This window comes from Mastigoproctus giganteus, chromosome 14 (assembly GCF_048544385.1).
Source record: "Mastigoproctus giganteus isolate SK-2022 chromosome 14, ASM4854438v1, whole genome shotgun sequence".
Classification (NCBI taxonomy): Eukaryota; Metazoa; Arthropoda; class Arachnida; order Uropygi; family Thelyphonidae; genus Mastigoproctus; species Mastigoproctus giganteus.
This window is the reverse complement of record NC_143588.1, coordinates 83,757,823-83,774,112: the sequence shown is the minus strand read 5'-3', so window position 1 is coordinate 83,774,112 and position 16,290 is coordinate 83,757,823. Positions and strand designations below refer to the sequence as shown.

At 36.1% G+C, this 16,290-nt stretch overlaps 1 protein-coding gene across 1 annotated transcript in view; it reads right to left on the bottom strand.

Moving 5' to 3' along the window:
* Window positions 1-247: 247 nt before the first annotated feature.
* Window positions 248-16,290, bottom strand: part of LOC150075304 (lymphocyte-specific helicase-like) — a 156,571-nt gene continuing 140,528 nt past the window's right edge. Inside the window, exons 16-17 of the mRNA XM_090388439.1 lie at window positions 11,582-11,741; window positions 248-471 (exon numbers count right to left, since the gene is read on the bottom strand). Of these exons, the coding sequence (XP_090244565.1) occupies window positions 248-471; window positions 11,582-11,741 (384 nt within the window). The remainder of the gene's footprint in view (window positions 472-11,581; window positions 11,742-16,290) is intronic.

Sequence of the window (16,290 nt, the reverse complement as noted above, 5' to 3'; positions counted from 1 at the left end):
CTGTTTTTAATTCATCCCTGTATAATTCCATATCTGAAATTATACAATGTAGTAATAACAATGACATTCATATTTTATTCATTATATACAATTTTCTAAAACCAATATATACAAAACAAAATTTACACAAATATAAAAAAACCCGTATATTAAAACTGCATTTTTCTGGATGAAATTAAAATAACTATTGTAAACTATTTTAAAACAGGAACTGAAGCTGTGATTTTCCAGCATATACAAGATATTTTTATACATAATCTTTTATTAATTTATAGATTCCCTTAACTTCTGATGGATTTTGAACTTCTGTTGAAGAGCCCCCTAAGTCGGACCTATCTAACAACATGTCTAATTCAGCTTGTGAAAGAACAGTATTTGCTCTGAACTCACAATTGTTAGTAGATCTCAAAAATTTAAGCAATTCTTCTGGGTTAAGTTTCTCTGATTTTTCAGGACATCCACTAAAATTAGCTGTAAAAAAAAATAATAAATAAATAAATAACTAAATTAATCAAAATAACTCAACCCTAACAAAGTTATGATGCATCATATCTGTATTATAAAAATAATTAACATGAAAAGAAACAAATACAGTAAATAGTATTTAATACTATTTACTTTATTTGTATTACAGTAAGTCTTAAGAGTATATACTGTATTTACTGTATACTCTTTGATATAAAAAGTACGATAAAAAAGTTCCAGGATTGAAATTATCTGAATGTCAAATAAGAAAAATAATTTGGGAGCCAAGAATATGTTGGTTGCTTGATTGCAAGATTTACTCATAACAGCAAGAGGTAGGATATTTAAATGTGTCTAAGTGCTTCAAAGATGAATTTCTTAAACACACACACATAAATAAATATCCTCTTTATATGTGTATTATTTGATTCAGTTCCACAACTTATGGATCTGATTCCAAGGAATTTCTTTCTTCAATTTCTGCCAGAAACGCACTAGCATTTGTGGCAAAACCTTGTCATGGCACCTAATTCATACTGTATCTTAACTCTTATCTTAAGATGAGTGTATATGCAGTAGGACATCTAGCAGAGCCTGTAGCAAGTGCCTCATTTGTGCACCGCTCACACTGGCCTGATTTCAACTTTCATAGACTTTAGACTGTCACTTTTTGAACAAAGAAATTTGCCCTCTTGTGCCAATTTTTGAAACTAACAAATATAAAAACAGCTATTAATACTTGTAAATATAATTAATAGCTAGATGGCAGCACATTCCTGTAGAGTTAAGACAATCTATATAAATATATATAAAGACCTAATTTGTGGATGGTGCATTGAAAGAATTTTCAAAACTTGTGTATGGGGGGGATCAAAAAATATTTACATTACCTAGAAAGTTGAAACTTTAAACAAACATCACTAGTCACCAGGAAAAAATTACACATTTTTGTAATCTCAATACATTTCTGTAGGCCAGTTTGTAGAAGTCCTCTGACTCTCCTTCAAACAATGACTTGACAGCAGAAATTACCTTATCATCAACAACAGCCAAGTGTTTTCCACAAAGATGAATTTCAAAGAAATTCATCTTTGTGGAAAACACTTAGCTGAAATTCTTTGAAAGAGGAAATTCAAGGATGCAGGAGAGGGAGAATAGGCAGGATGTGGCAATATTTCAGTTTTTCCTGACAACATTTCATGTGCCCATTGTACCCTTTACTTCTGGTTAGACGTCTGGGAACCCATCTGGCAGACACTTTACTCATATGCAATGTTGATGGATGATGTTCCCCACAGACTCCACACTAGTTTGGAGCTCTGCAGCTAGTTCTTTGATGCTAATATGGCACTCTTCCAGGATTAATGTCTCAATTTTTGCAACGTTCTCTTCTTTTGCAACAGCAGTTGCTGGGCATCTTGGGATTTCTACATCATGCACTTCTTCTGCATCCTTTTAATAATAAAATAAAAGTAATTCTCCAATCTATAATCGTCTCAACTCTAGTTTGGCTGAAATGTCAAGGAAGGCAAATTTCTCAAATATCTATTCTTAAACCTAAAACTTTTGGAGACAAGAGAAAGATTAAAAGAGTTACAGAGAGAATATGTCTGATTATATTCAAGAACAGGGGTGGGCAACCTTTATAAATGACAGGCCAAATTAAAATGGTGTGTAATGAAAAAATTGTCAAACATTTTTATGTTATTTATTGTAACAGTTAATATTTGAACATACACATACATAATTAATTTTATTAATAAGTAAAACAAAATACAAATACAATTCCAGCAGCAAAAATTGCATGAGAGATTTGATACTGTTTATCAATATCTTATATATTATATGATATTATTGATACTGTGAATCGAATTTGTAGCAATGTCCAGAGTATTTTCTAAATTTACGTCAGAAATTCCATTAATTCAAAAATATATATAATAAATAGCAGGCCATTTATTATATATATTTTGAAAACAGCCATGGGCCGGATTACGCACATTTGTGGCCACAGGTTGCCCACCCCCTTTCAAGAAGATTAACAGAGTTTTGGGTTAAGAAATTTTTTTTGCTTTTCCTTAATTTGTTTAAATATCTTGTAAATTTAATTCTTACTTTCTTTTCAGTACCTTATAAGTTTAAATGTTTGAGTTCAGTAGCAGATAAAGTTTTGGTAACTGTTTAATTACTATAATATTTTGTCAGTTTAATACCTACCTTAATAAGAGTTGCTACAAAATCCACTTTGAAAATTTTGACTGAGGATATCATCACTCAGATGGAAATGGTCATAGGTGATCCTGATGTGAGTTGCTTTATCACTTGTAAAGCCTGCATCTATTCAAAGGTCAATCTGCTTGATAATCGTAGCTTAACGTATGATTGTTTTCTTTGTTCCTGATGCAGAATGTGAGTGTACCGAAGTCAAATTAAAAGTTGGTGCATTACTAGACAAGTTTGAGTTACTGAAAAAATGGGTGCTTGCCCTAGAGCCAAATAAATCTGGGAACTCATCAGGGACTCAAATATCTAGTGACATGCCATGTGATATACTGCCAATTTGGATCCCAGAACAAGTGCACACTGCTCTGGTTTAAGAGGGTTTAGTTCTACTGGGAATTTTATTCCATTGTCAAGGAAATGGTTAATATATTGTTTTTGTTGTAATAAGAATAAGTGGGCTAGAACCAGGGTGTTTGCTGGAAGCAACAATTGATGATGTTACCAACAGATGTTAGATTATAGGGGAGGAGGAATTATTATTCATGTGGAGATTAATGATATTAAGTGTGCACAAACTGAAGATTTGTTTGATAAATATAACACTACATTGAAAAAATGCCGACGGTAGGTCAGATTGTATATACAGGGTGTCTCAAAAATACGGCATAACTTCAGGAATGAGTTCCTCATATGTAGACAATAAAAATATTTTATATCAACATAGTTCCAGTAATGCTTGGTTCCCGAGTTATTAACCGGAATGTCATCTCCTGCAGATGATTTCCTTCATCACAAGGTATTGACAGAATCTGGTGGTTTTCCATTCCGACCATGTACTCAAATCAGGAGCAAGCGGATATGCACTTTATGTACGGTTTGGCGGACGGCAACGCTCTGGAGGCTCGTCGTTTGTATCACGAAAGGTTCCCAGAACGAAAATGTCCAGTCAGGAAAACGTTTGAAGGTATCCATCACCACCTTTGTGAACATGGGACCTTTACACCTCTTACTGCTGACGGAGGACAATCAAGATCTACGACTCCTGAAGTAGAGGAGATTTTGGATGTTGTGCATGCCACTCCTGGAATCAGCACACGCAGAATAGCAATGCAACTGGCTGTTCAACATTCGACTATTTGGAGAGTGTTGCGAGAACACAAACTGTAACCTTACCATCTGCAACGGGTACAGGCCTTGTCACCAGCAGATTACTCTGCGCAAGTAATGTTCTGCCAGTGGTTCTTGCGGCAGTGTGGTACAACTCCTCACCTTCCTGCTTTAGTGATATTCACAGATGAAGCACAGTTCACACGAGAAGGAATCCAAAACTTTCACAATCAGCATGTATGGACTGAGGAAAACCCACATGCAATTCTTCCATTACATCACCAACAGCGGTTGCCTCAACATCTGGGCAGGTGTTGACAAGTTATTTGGGTTAATAACATTCCGGTTAATAACTCGGGAACCAAGAATTTCCAGAACTATGTTGATATAAAATATTTTATTTAATATACACGTAAGTTAGTTATAAACTAGTTATACAAATATATTAACAAAAATCAGACAAAGGGACACGCGTCCCGAAAGCTACTGATTTTTGTTAATAATTTGTATAACTGGTTTATAACTAACTTACGTGTATATTAAACTATGGACCCCAGTACTCCAGGCCCATTCGTTAAATATTTTATTGTCTACATATGAGGAATTCATTCCTGAAGTTATGCCTTGTATTTTTGAGACACCCTGTATATCTGCAATTCTACCTAGGCAGAATTTCAGACATATACATTCAGGCCCAGATATATAGGAGGGCAATATGCCGAAAGCCTTTTAGTTTAACTCAAAACTTTAGGGATCTGTAAGGCTTTTGCAGGATATTTTTTTTTTTTTTATCAGTGTGGCCTGTAGATGGAATCTATTTTGTAGCGGTGGAATATGAGGTACATTCTGGAATTTTACTATTTGTAAATAATAAGAGTTTACTTCAATATAGTACGCAGACACTTCCGTATGATACTCTCCAGAAATTAAAACGAAAAAAATCGAAAATCTTATATTAGAGTAAAAAATAATTAAAAGAATTTAATGAAAAAATTGCAAAATGATTTTCCTTCCTGAAACTGACAACACTTTGACTGTATGTCGTGATCACAGGAATGAAAATTACCGAATAGGGGTGAGCATGAAACTTAAATAGGGATTATTTGTCTTTGAGCACGCATGTAAAAGCCCACGAATCGAAGATCAGATATGGCCGGTGAACATTAACAGAATTCTCGTGTAATTTAATTTCTACAGTTTCTGTAATTAATAGTCACGTATAATTACGTTGAACACTAAGTATTTTGGCCTCGTTAAATAAAAAAGTATGTTTTTCGTTAATGGCGTGAAAGGCTAATTCTGACGCTGCCAAAGGAGAAGCACGAACTGAGGCTGCATGTTGATTAACATGAATATTCAGAGGAAAACGCGTCGAACCTTGGTAAGATGAGTCGCAATCACTGCAAGAAATGGTGTATACGCGGCCATTAATTTGCATTGCAAATGAGGAAAGGACTGAGCGATTGTTCAGTATAGTGTGTAATTTCCATATTGGCCTGGCCACAATTTTAAATTCGTATCATTAAAGAATCTACTAAGCTGTTTGTGCCACTGTTCAACATACGGGACAGAAATAAAGTATTTTTTGGTATTACTATTGTTGGTTGGTGCAGTATTTTGCCTATCCTTAGCTTGTACCCTAATTCGGTTTACTGTAGCAAGGGGATAACCCGATTAAGAATCTGCAGGTTAATACAGTCCATTCCGGTTATTTGGGACACATTGGGCTAGTGCATTTTGGCCCGATTAAGCGGCTGCCCCAATTATCCGAAGTTTCACATAAATAGTTAAAAACACAATGCACCCCCCCCTCCTTTTAAAAATTGGTTCACTGTACAATCAAATTACGTTACGACGAACTCAACATAGTAAAGTACCGTTCATTATACAATGTGCAGTAAGCGGCGGCCATTGTGATCACGTTTGTGAATTGAATTTTAATTCTATTAAACAGCGATTCTAATTAGCGAAAATAGGAGGAATATTGTCCACAGGCTATAAAAGCAAAGATATATTAAGCAGAAATTTACCCTTTATTACCTTACCAATTAAAAAATACGTGAAAATCAGAAGAATATATGTGATAATCGGAATAATTAATACATAATGTAATATGTACATACGAACTAATTGACATTTCTGTTCACTGACATTTGTGGGTGGGGATTAAAATTTAAAACAGTAAAAAGATAAGCAATCAATAACAAAGAACACGGCACAAACAAATTGCAACACAATATGCGCAAGTGACAACCGAGTAACGAGTTACAAAGCTTTAAAAATACGAATGAAGAGATCTGAAAATTAATTTTTTTATACGATTGAAGATTTCATGGAAGTGTAAACACATTTCACCATAATAATCCACAGAATTCCAGCTGTCGGTATTATCGCAAATTCAGTAAGATCGAGTTTACTGTCCGTTTATAATAGATTTCACCAACAGAAAAGCCCAATAAACAGGTGACTGCTAATTGTTTTTATTGTTCTATGGTTGTGACCTCCAGAATTTCGACCGAACCATGTGGTACCGGAGACAATCATAGGGTAATCTCCAGTGCTGCAGTCTCCTGCCCTGATTAAACAGCATGCTGTCCCAATTGAGCGAAGTAAACCCTGGCTATTTTCTCAATTGATTTCTGTTTTTTAAGATTTGCCCCAAATAAACGGCTGCCCCAATTAACCGGTGGCCCAAATAACCGGAATCCACTGTATTTGTATTTCTGAGCCCAAAGAAGATTCCGTCATTTGAATATTTATAGGCATTTAGAAATTGATTAAAGATAATCGATCTTTTGTAGGTGAACGGGTGATAACTGTTATAATGCAGAAGCATACTGGTGTTTGTAGGTTTTTGATAGATGTTAAATTGTATTTTATTCGAGTCCAGAGTAAGTGTGAAATTTAGAAAATTTAATGACTTAGTATCCGTGTTCTCCCTTTCCAATGTAAATTTGAGTCTAGAATGAATATTATTGGATAGTACTACTATCAGTAATAACTAGAACATCATCTAAATACCTCCCATAATATGTGATACGGGGTCGAAAAGGCGTCAAATGTATATGCTCAATTGTTGAGACACAGATCTCTGGGCAAACCAAAAATTTGTTTGTACACTTTGTCTTGAAAGGTGATATAGTTAGCCTCAACTAAGTTTAATTAAGTGAAAAATTTCCTTAATAGGAAGCTTCGTATAATTAATCTGTATCGAGTTATTATTTAACATATTCCAAAGAATATCTAATGTGTATTCAACGTTTACATTTGTATATAATGAGGTAACATCTAGCGAGAATAAATTGTCATTGTCGCTAAGTCTATAGTCCTTAAGGTTATTAAATAATGTATTGTAGTTCTTAATCCCAAATCGTATCACCCATCTAAAGGGTTTTATAATTCTATGTACATGTGTTTCCAATGATGAAAACTTACTATAAGTTTATTGGGCGAACATCAGGGCTTATTAACCTAATCACCTTCAACGTACCTTCCTTCTGCATTCACAGACACACTTGCTCCATTGATCTTCCCAATCTTTGAAACATTCTTTAAATCATATTTTTACAGACATATGGCCATGTCAGTCCCATTTTCAGTTGAAGGAACAAACAGCTGGGTGGGGGGGGGGAAGACAGAGCCTGCTGCATTATTGGATGCATTGTCATGGTGCAGGATCCAGCCATCCTTTCATTTTTGAGGTTCTTTGCCTCATACTCTAACAAGGTGTCAAAACCTCAATGCAGTAAGCAGCAGTAATGCTTCTTCCCCTAGTCACAAATTCATTGTGTATTATGTCCTCATCACCGAAAAAAATTATCAACATGACTTTGGATTTGTTGCATGAGACTTTTTGGGATGTGGTTTTTGGGATGTGGAGACATTTTGTGTGTCTCAAGGGTCATAGGCAAACCAAACTCTCATCCACAGTGATCACTTAGGAAGCTTGGATCCTGCATAAATTTTTTGAACAAATCACCTGTGATGGCTTTCCTGCAGCCCATTTGATTGTCTGACAGCAAGTGTGGAGCAAACTATGTGCGCGTGTGCGCACACCTAAATCTTGCTCAGAATTCTGCTGATGCCTGCAGACAGTCCAACTTCAGGAGCAATCTCAACAACAGTCATTTGCCTCTCATTTAGTATAAGTTCCTTCACTTTTGTGACATTCATAAACTGCAATTTACTTCAAAGCATCATCTCCGTAAACTCTGTAATGCTTGCATCATCTCTGTAGCACTTTTCCCAACTTTAAAAAAGAACTTGATGTTGGCATGCTGTTCAAACTGCAACATGCCACAATCAATCAGCTGGACACACCAGTAAAGTGGTTGAGCCAGTTTCTGCTTGGCATGTGCACACATCAAGGTCAACGTTAGTGTGCATGCACATTCCAGCTTATACGGTAAGCACTCACAAGGAACTGAGTCAAGTGATTTGCTAAAATCCAAATAAACAAGGACAAAATTATTTCCTACATCTAGCTAATTTTTTCCTTTACAAACCTGCACTTCCCCCCACCATCAGAATAACATTTCTATCTAAATGTCACAGTATTGCACTTTTTATCATTGCCTTCATGATTTTTCCTACCACTAAATTCAAACTGACTGGTCTATAATTATGCACTTCACTCTTAGAACTGCCTTTATGTACTGGCAATACAGTGGTGCTTCTCTAATCCAAAGGGATTTCCCTTGAGTCTGTTGATTCATAGTTAACCTCAAATGTTCAATGCACCACCTCCTTCAAAATTACTGGGTATAATACCAACTCTAAGGGTCCTAGTTGCCTTTAGCTTTGAAAGGTTTTCTAATAGACAATTTTCTATAGTTTCAGAATTGCTAATTACATACTGCTTAGCTTCATTTGCAGTTTCTACTCAGTGAAGGGTCTTTTGCTTGTAAATACTGATACAAAGTACTTGTTCAATTTATTCATAGCATTAGCTGAGTTATCTAATACTTTCCTGCACCCTAGCACACTACATTTTCCAATTCTTTTTCCTCTTTGTATTTGTAGAAATATTTCTGTGTGTATATTAATATTTAATTATCATATGCAATGATTAATGATCAAACACCCAGCAGTGCTCCTTCAAGACAGCTTTGGATAGACTTCAACAATGGTCAGAAAATGGTGTTCTAATTCAGCAAAATGCAAGGTCTTACATTTGGGAAATAGCAATTCAAAAATAACTTATACACTTGGTGGTACTGAATTAAAAACAGCAGAGGAATAAAGGATTTGGGAGTTACAGTATGGGCAAAGTTATCTGAGCAGTGTAGACAAGTGGTCTCAATTTCAGTTATACACTTGGTGTAAACGTCAATGATTTTTATCAAATACAGTGGATTCCGGTTATTTGGGCCACCGGTTAATCGGGGCAGCCGTTTATTTGGGGCAAATCTTAAAAAAAAAAAAAAAACCAGAAACCAATTGAAAAAAATAGCCAGGGTTTACTTCGCTTAATTGGGACAGCATGCCGTTTAATTGGAGCAGGAGACCGCAGCACTGGAGATTACCCTACGATTGTCTCCGACGGTACCACATGGTTCGGTTGAAATTCTGGAGGTCACAACCATAAAACAATAAAAACAATTAGCAGTCACCTGTTTATTGGGCTTTTCTGTTAGTGAAATCTATCATAAACGGACAGTAAACTCGATCTTACTGAATTCGCAATAATACCGACATCTGGAATTCTGTGGGTTATTATGGTGAAACGTGCTTTACACTTCCATGAAATCTTCAATCATATAAAAAAATTAATTTTCAGATCTTCTCTTCATTCCTATTTTTAAAGTTTTGCAACTTGTTACTCGTTTCTCACTTGCGCGTATTGTGTTACTTGCAATTTGTGTGTGCCATGTTCTTTGTTATTGATTGCTTATCTTTTTACTGTTTTAAATTTTAACCCCCCCCCCCACAAACGTCAGTGAACAGAAATGTCAACTAGTTCATATGTACATATAACAGTATGTATTAATTATTCCGATTATCACGTATCATTTAATTTTTTAATTGGCAAGGTAATAAAGGGTAAATTTCTGCTTAATATATCTTTGCTTTTATAGACTGTGAATAATATTCTTCCTATTTTTGCTAATTAGAATCGCTGTTTAATAGAATTAAAATTCAATTCACAAATATGATCACAATGACCGGCACTTACTGCACATCGTACAGTGAATGGTACTTTACTATGTTGAGTTCGTCGTAACGTGATTTGATTGTACAGTGAACCAATTGTAAAAAAAAAAGAAGGGGGGGAATACATTGTATTTTTCGGATAATTAGGGCAGCCGCTTAATTGGGCCAAAATGCACTAGTCCCGATGTGTCCCAAATAACCGGAATGGACTGTATTAGCTTGTAAGAGACAGGGAGGGCATAATCCCACTATGTAAAGCAATTGTAATATTTTGTCCAAGTAAGAAGCTTGTACCTAAGATCTTTGTGAAAGGGTCCAAAGACCTGAAGATTGGGAAGGTGGTTAATGATTGGAATCAGGCTATGCTGCTTCAAAATGATTTGGATCTTTTAACTGTACTTGGAATATTGTACACACGTCTGAGGTTATATTTAAAAAGTAACAGAACCAGAGAGAATTCAAAGAAAGTGACTAGATTTGGTAAAGTGTATTAATTTTCTTACAAGGAATGGCTTATAAAGCCCGTCGGGCTCAAAGTTTGGGTGGCAGACAAGTGGGGACTTGCTGACATATAATATGGCTCTGAGGGGAACAAGAAATGAATGAGGAAAGGTATATTTTTATCAAGGGACACAAATATAAAATCTTAAGAGAGCAACAGAAGACTGGAACTCATGAAATTTACCTTGCTGTAGATCTATCCCATGCAACTTTCTTTCTCACTTCATTAGGTCAGTGGTCATCCATTTTGGTTTAGACCTGGAACAGTAATGCTTTAATCCATAACTACAGGCAAGCCAAATTTCTAATAAAGTGATGTCACCAATAAAAGGTTAAAGAAGTGAACCAATTATTAGAAGGAATGGGCAAACAGAATGTTTCTTTATGGTAAAATATGATGGAGAAAAGCTCTTGGAATCTCCCAGACCCCACAAGAGTCTCAGGGTTAAAGAAATAACAAGGTGAGAAGTTTCTAGAATAACTTTTTTGAACATTTTCCATTTGCATTACTTAAACTGTTTCCATTGAACAGAATCAAATAATGTTGACTTTCAACATTATTTAATTCTGTTCAATGGAAACAGTTTGGAAGAAAAATTGTTGACTTTTAACATAATTTTTCTTCCAAAAATTAAAACCCTTCCCACTACCCTTGACAACAATTATCTCTTGAGACATGTTCCATATTAATACATTATTATCACTTCCTGCTGATGGTCCCTTAAAGCAAAGTTCTCAATATCAGTTATACGCTTGTAAATGAGGTAAAGAATATTGTTCTCTAGTGTAATATTTGTCTAATACAATACTATGACCATCCCCAATCTCATTTCTGCTTCTCTAATACCCTCGTCACAGCACACTGACTCAGTAATAGCTTGATGGTTCTTCTCAGTCTACTGGATATACACGTCTTAAATCAAAGCATTTTGCAATTAAGTCCGTCTTTCCTGTGCACATTGTACTGTATTACCATATTCAAATTCTGCATCCAATAAACCAGAATCAATGCCACTATGTTTCCAATATTTCTATTATGTTGGTGTTAGCTAATTTAACATGTATAAAATAAAGAATTATATAAACTAAATATTAATTTTTAGTTAATTATAAAAAATAAACCAAGCCTTACCTTTCTGTATTATAACCTTTTCAAGCTTCCTTTTTGCTTGTGATCTTTCAAACATCATTTCATCAACTGTATTTGCAGTAACAAGTCTATAAACCACAACAGGCTTGGTCTGTCCTATCCTATGGCACCTGTCCTCAGCTTGTAAGTCGCCTTGAGGATTCTAAGATAAGCAGAGAAAAAGGTTATAATTATGCCTACACACAACACAGGTAAATTACATACCTACTAACTTTCAGAAACTTTTAACACAGATTGGTCTTTCAGCTGGAATAGGTTTCTGGGTCATTTCTTTCAAATTAATTATAATTGTATCATTATCAATCAATAAAATGTCATTTACATTCATTAAACTATATTTTAAATGTTATTTGTTTTGTTTCAGTTGTTATGTTATGTTGTTTGGTTTTTAGGAGCATTAGCAACTAAGGCGATATTGCCCCGGGAATATGCGGTGGTCATTCCCTGACCTTTCCGCATCCTCCGTATTTGGTGGTGACGGGCTCGAACCCCAGTATAATCAAGAAGTGTGTGCTACACACTGCTGCTCCTTCCCACCTGGCTACGGAGGCGCCCTGTTTTACTTCAGACCCAGTATTGTCAAGTGCGAGAGTGCAGCAATGCACATCATTTGTATTATGGTTCATGCCCACTTTACTGCTCAATATGATTAATCACTGCATTCATTTGTCAAAATACAGGTAGTTCCCGACTTTACAAGTTAATTCGTTTCTAGTGTGCACTCATAAAGTGGGAATTTATTTCCCATAGACAATGTTAAAAATAGGGGTTATGTTCTCAACAATGAAATTAGTTAGCTAATTAGTTTATGTCTAAACAACGACTGATTTATCCAAAGAAATGAAAATGTAACCTGTAAAATCAAGCAAATTATAATAATAAAGAAATTATTTACGACTTACAAATGTTAAAGAATGTTTATTCTTCATCATCGACTAAATGCACACTCATTATTGGCTCGGCACACGTGGTTTGTTGCACAAATGTTTCAGAAATGTTTCAAGAGGCATTTGTTTCAAAGATAATCTTCTCTTTTAATTATAAATTTCACGATTGCATGCATAAGCATTTTTTAACAGCACAGACAAATTGCAACTAACATGATTTGCGTGGAGTAACAAGTTTACGAAACTTAAAAAAAAAAAAAAAAAAGGAACGATACGATTGAAGATTTCAGTAAAGTGGAAACACATTTCACCATAATAACGTAAAAATCACACAATTATTGGGTTCACATTACGATATGATGGTGTCTCTGGAACTGATTAATATCACAAAGCAAGGTACACTGTATTGTATAGCTACACGTGGTTAGGAATGCAGTATTTATGAATGTTTAACGTTCATATTTTCGATTTTGTTGATACTTAGGGAAAAAACTCGTAAACCCGGGAACTCTTAAAGTGGGAACTACCTGTAATTAATTGTAAACTCCTCTGACCTCGTGGTCATTTTTTTAATGCAAACCCCAAACACAAAAGTTATTAGAACCTATAGTACTTAGCACCACGCATGGGTTGAAGGTTGAGAAAATGAAAGATACTTGTTGACCATTAGACTTGAATCTCTGTAGATTCAAATTTTCAGGAATTGTGTGAAGGAAGGTTGTTCCAGAAAATGGAAGTTGAATGAATAAATAAGGAAGAAGAAAATTGGTTCTGTGAGTTTGAAGTTGGACAGTAAGTGGATGTTGACTGCCTATGGCATGTGTTCTAACACTTGTTTGAAAGAGAGAGAGGGAAGGGTGAACTATAGAAGCCAATTCAAAGAACAGCACTCATGAAAGTAGAAATCTATAGAAAAGGCATGCAGCAAAAACAGAACTCTGAGACAGGGAATGAAGAGACTTCAAAAGATGTGGAGGCAATATTCCATAGTAGGGTGGATTTGAGATTTGTACAGAGTGAGTAGCTGTTTAGAAGAAAAGTAAGTCCGAGAGTGAAAGAGAAAACCGTTTTTCCAGATGTGGAGGAAACAATATTATTGATGTGCTTATGCCTAGAGAGATTAGAAGTCAAGATAATCCCTCAGCTATGTGATCTTGTCTAGAAATTTGAGTGTCATTGAAGATAAGCATAGGAGTAGAAGAATCCTTTTTGTGAGATATAAGACAGGACTGGGTTTTAGGATTGAAATTAACTAAGTTACCTTTGCCTCACTGCAGAATTACCTGGAGATCAGCATTTAAGGAATTGGTAGTGGATATTTGAGAAGCCGAAGCTGTTTGCGCAGGCCAAGGTTTATCAAACTGGAAGGTGGAATGCAATATGCTATCATTAGCAAAAATATGGATAGGATTTCCAGTCAATAGAATAAGGTCATTAATATACAAGAGGAAAAGAGTGTGAGAAAGAACTGAACCTTGGGGAACACCAGCATTAGTGAAGAAGTTAGAAGACAGAGAGCCATCTACTATCACCCGAGTGAGTGGTCAGAGGAGGAAACAAAACAGTTGACAATTTATAAGATGGAAGCTTATTTAGAAGACCTTTATGCCAAAACACGATCAAAAGCCCTTGAAATATCAACAGCAACTGCTTTAGTTTCACCAAACTTTTCCATTGAATTTTTGCAGATGGGTAACATAAGCCAATATATTACCAATGGATTGACACTAACAGAATCCATATTTGAAATCACTGATCACGTAGAAGGTGTCAAGAGAGTTTAGGAGTTGGCAGTTAATGGATTTTTCCATTACTTGGGAAAGAGTAGCGGAAGTGCTACGGGATGATAACTGGATGGCAGGGATTTGTCACACTGTTTAGGAACTGGTTTGATATGAGCAAATTTCCAAGCAGAAGAGGAAACACCTCTGGAATAAGAAAGCATAAAAGGGTGACAGAATAGGAGTAAGCTCAAGAGGACAGGTTTTGAGAAAAACTTGTTGCAGTGGGGTTTAATGCCACAAGGGCTACTATGGCCAAACTGCACCTGTTACTTTGGAGTGTTGTTCAATACATGAAAGGAAACAGATTTAGCAGTGAATATATGGGCGCCTCCGTAGCCAGGTGGGAAGGAGTAGCATGTTCGTGTCAGACGGCACCTGGGATTTCTCCCATCTCCGATTTCTCCCATCTCCGGGAAGGAGTAGCAGTGAGTAGCACACACTTCTGGATTAGACTGGGGTTCAGAGCTTGTCACCACCAAATATGGAGGATGCGGAAAGGTCAGGGAATGGCCACCGCATATCTCGGAGCAACATGGCCTTAGTTGCTAATGCTCCTAAAAAACCAAACAACAACAGTGAGTATATATGTTGATCATTTTTAGATAAGCAAAAAACTGATAAATTGGCCTAATCTCAAAGAATATGAGTTAGATGAGGTTTGTGTGTTAAGCAGTGACCTGAAAGATGTAATTCTGGCCAAATGGTAATGTGCACACTCAATGAGAATATATTTAACTGTAAGTATGGAACTGCAGTGCAAACAATGTGAAGGTGATCCTGCTCTAGCAGTAAAAAGAAGTGTTAGATGCACATGGCCAATTTGCACTCTTGCAAAGCATGATCTCTTCATGCCTATTTAAATGGAAACTGGGTTTCCACAGTTGTGGATTCTATTTTATTTCAAGAAGCTCGTTATCTGTCTTGGTATGCAACATTTCAGATTACAAGTCAGTACATATCTGTCATATTTGTTTTTAATCAGTATACGGAACTGGGATGGAAACAAAGCCAGTGCATGCTTGTTTTCTGGTATTCCAGCATGGCCAGGTATTCAGCAAAACTTGACAGTCAGTTTATTTTCATTCAGATGAAGTAGCCAAGATCTGATGTGTCAGAATTGAATGGGAATCCTGTGATTTATTCTGTAGGGCCATCACTGCACTTAGAGTCTGTATATTAAGGAGAATCAGAGCCATCTTTATTGCATAGAGTTCAACTGTAAAAATGCTGCATTCAAGCAGTAACTGGACAGAGACAGTGGATGTAAGATGGATTACTGCTGCTCCCACAGATATGTCAATTTTTGAGCCATCTATGTGTGTGTGTGTGTGTGTGTGTGTGTGTGTGTGTGTGTGTGTGTGTGTGTGTGTGTGTGTGTGTGTGTGTGTGTGTGTGTGTGAAGAGTCTTTGCATTGACCAAGGTTGCATGCCTGTCTAAAATTGTGGCTTGACAGGGAGTGTTTCCTCCACTGAAGAAAACAGTTATCACAAGGAGATAAATACATTGACCATGGTTGTTCGCACTGTGTCCGAGGCTTGAGATATTTGCAAGATGGATGTTCCAATGTTGCGTTAGCTCTTGTAATCAGATACCAGCAAGTTTGTTTTCATTGGGTTTATTTCTATATATGTTTACCCATTAAGGTACAAAGAGATGTCCAGACGGGGTGAGAAGGGTGGCTACGTAATTTGTCTGCAGTTAAGAAGCAATACTTTTCTCCTGAGATGTAGTGGAGGTTCACTGGAATCTATACAAACTTTGCACTGGGGATATCATGAAAGTTCTCAGGGCAATCCCGAGCACTATGCTGGGCTGAACTGGACTGAGCCAAGCCAATGAGGTTTTACATGCAGAGTCATAAACTGTGGCTGTGCAGTCCAGACAGGATCTGATTAAGTTTCAACATACTGGTGTAAAGTGATCAGCTCTCCATGCCATAGAAGAGATAACTTTCTAAGTATATTAATTTCTTTCATACACTGACTTTATATTTCCATTATATACTTCTGAAAGGTAAGT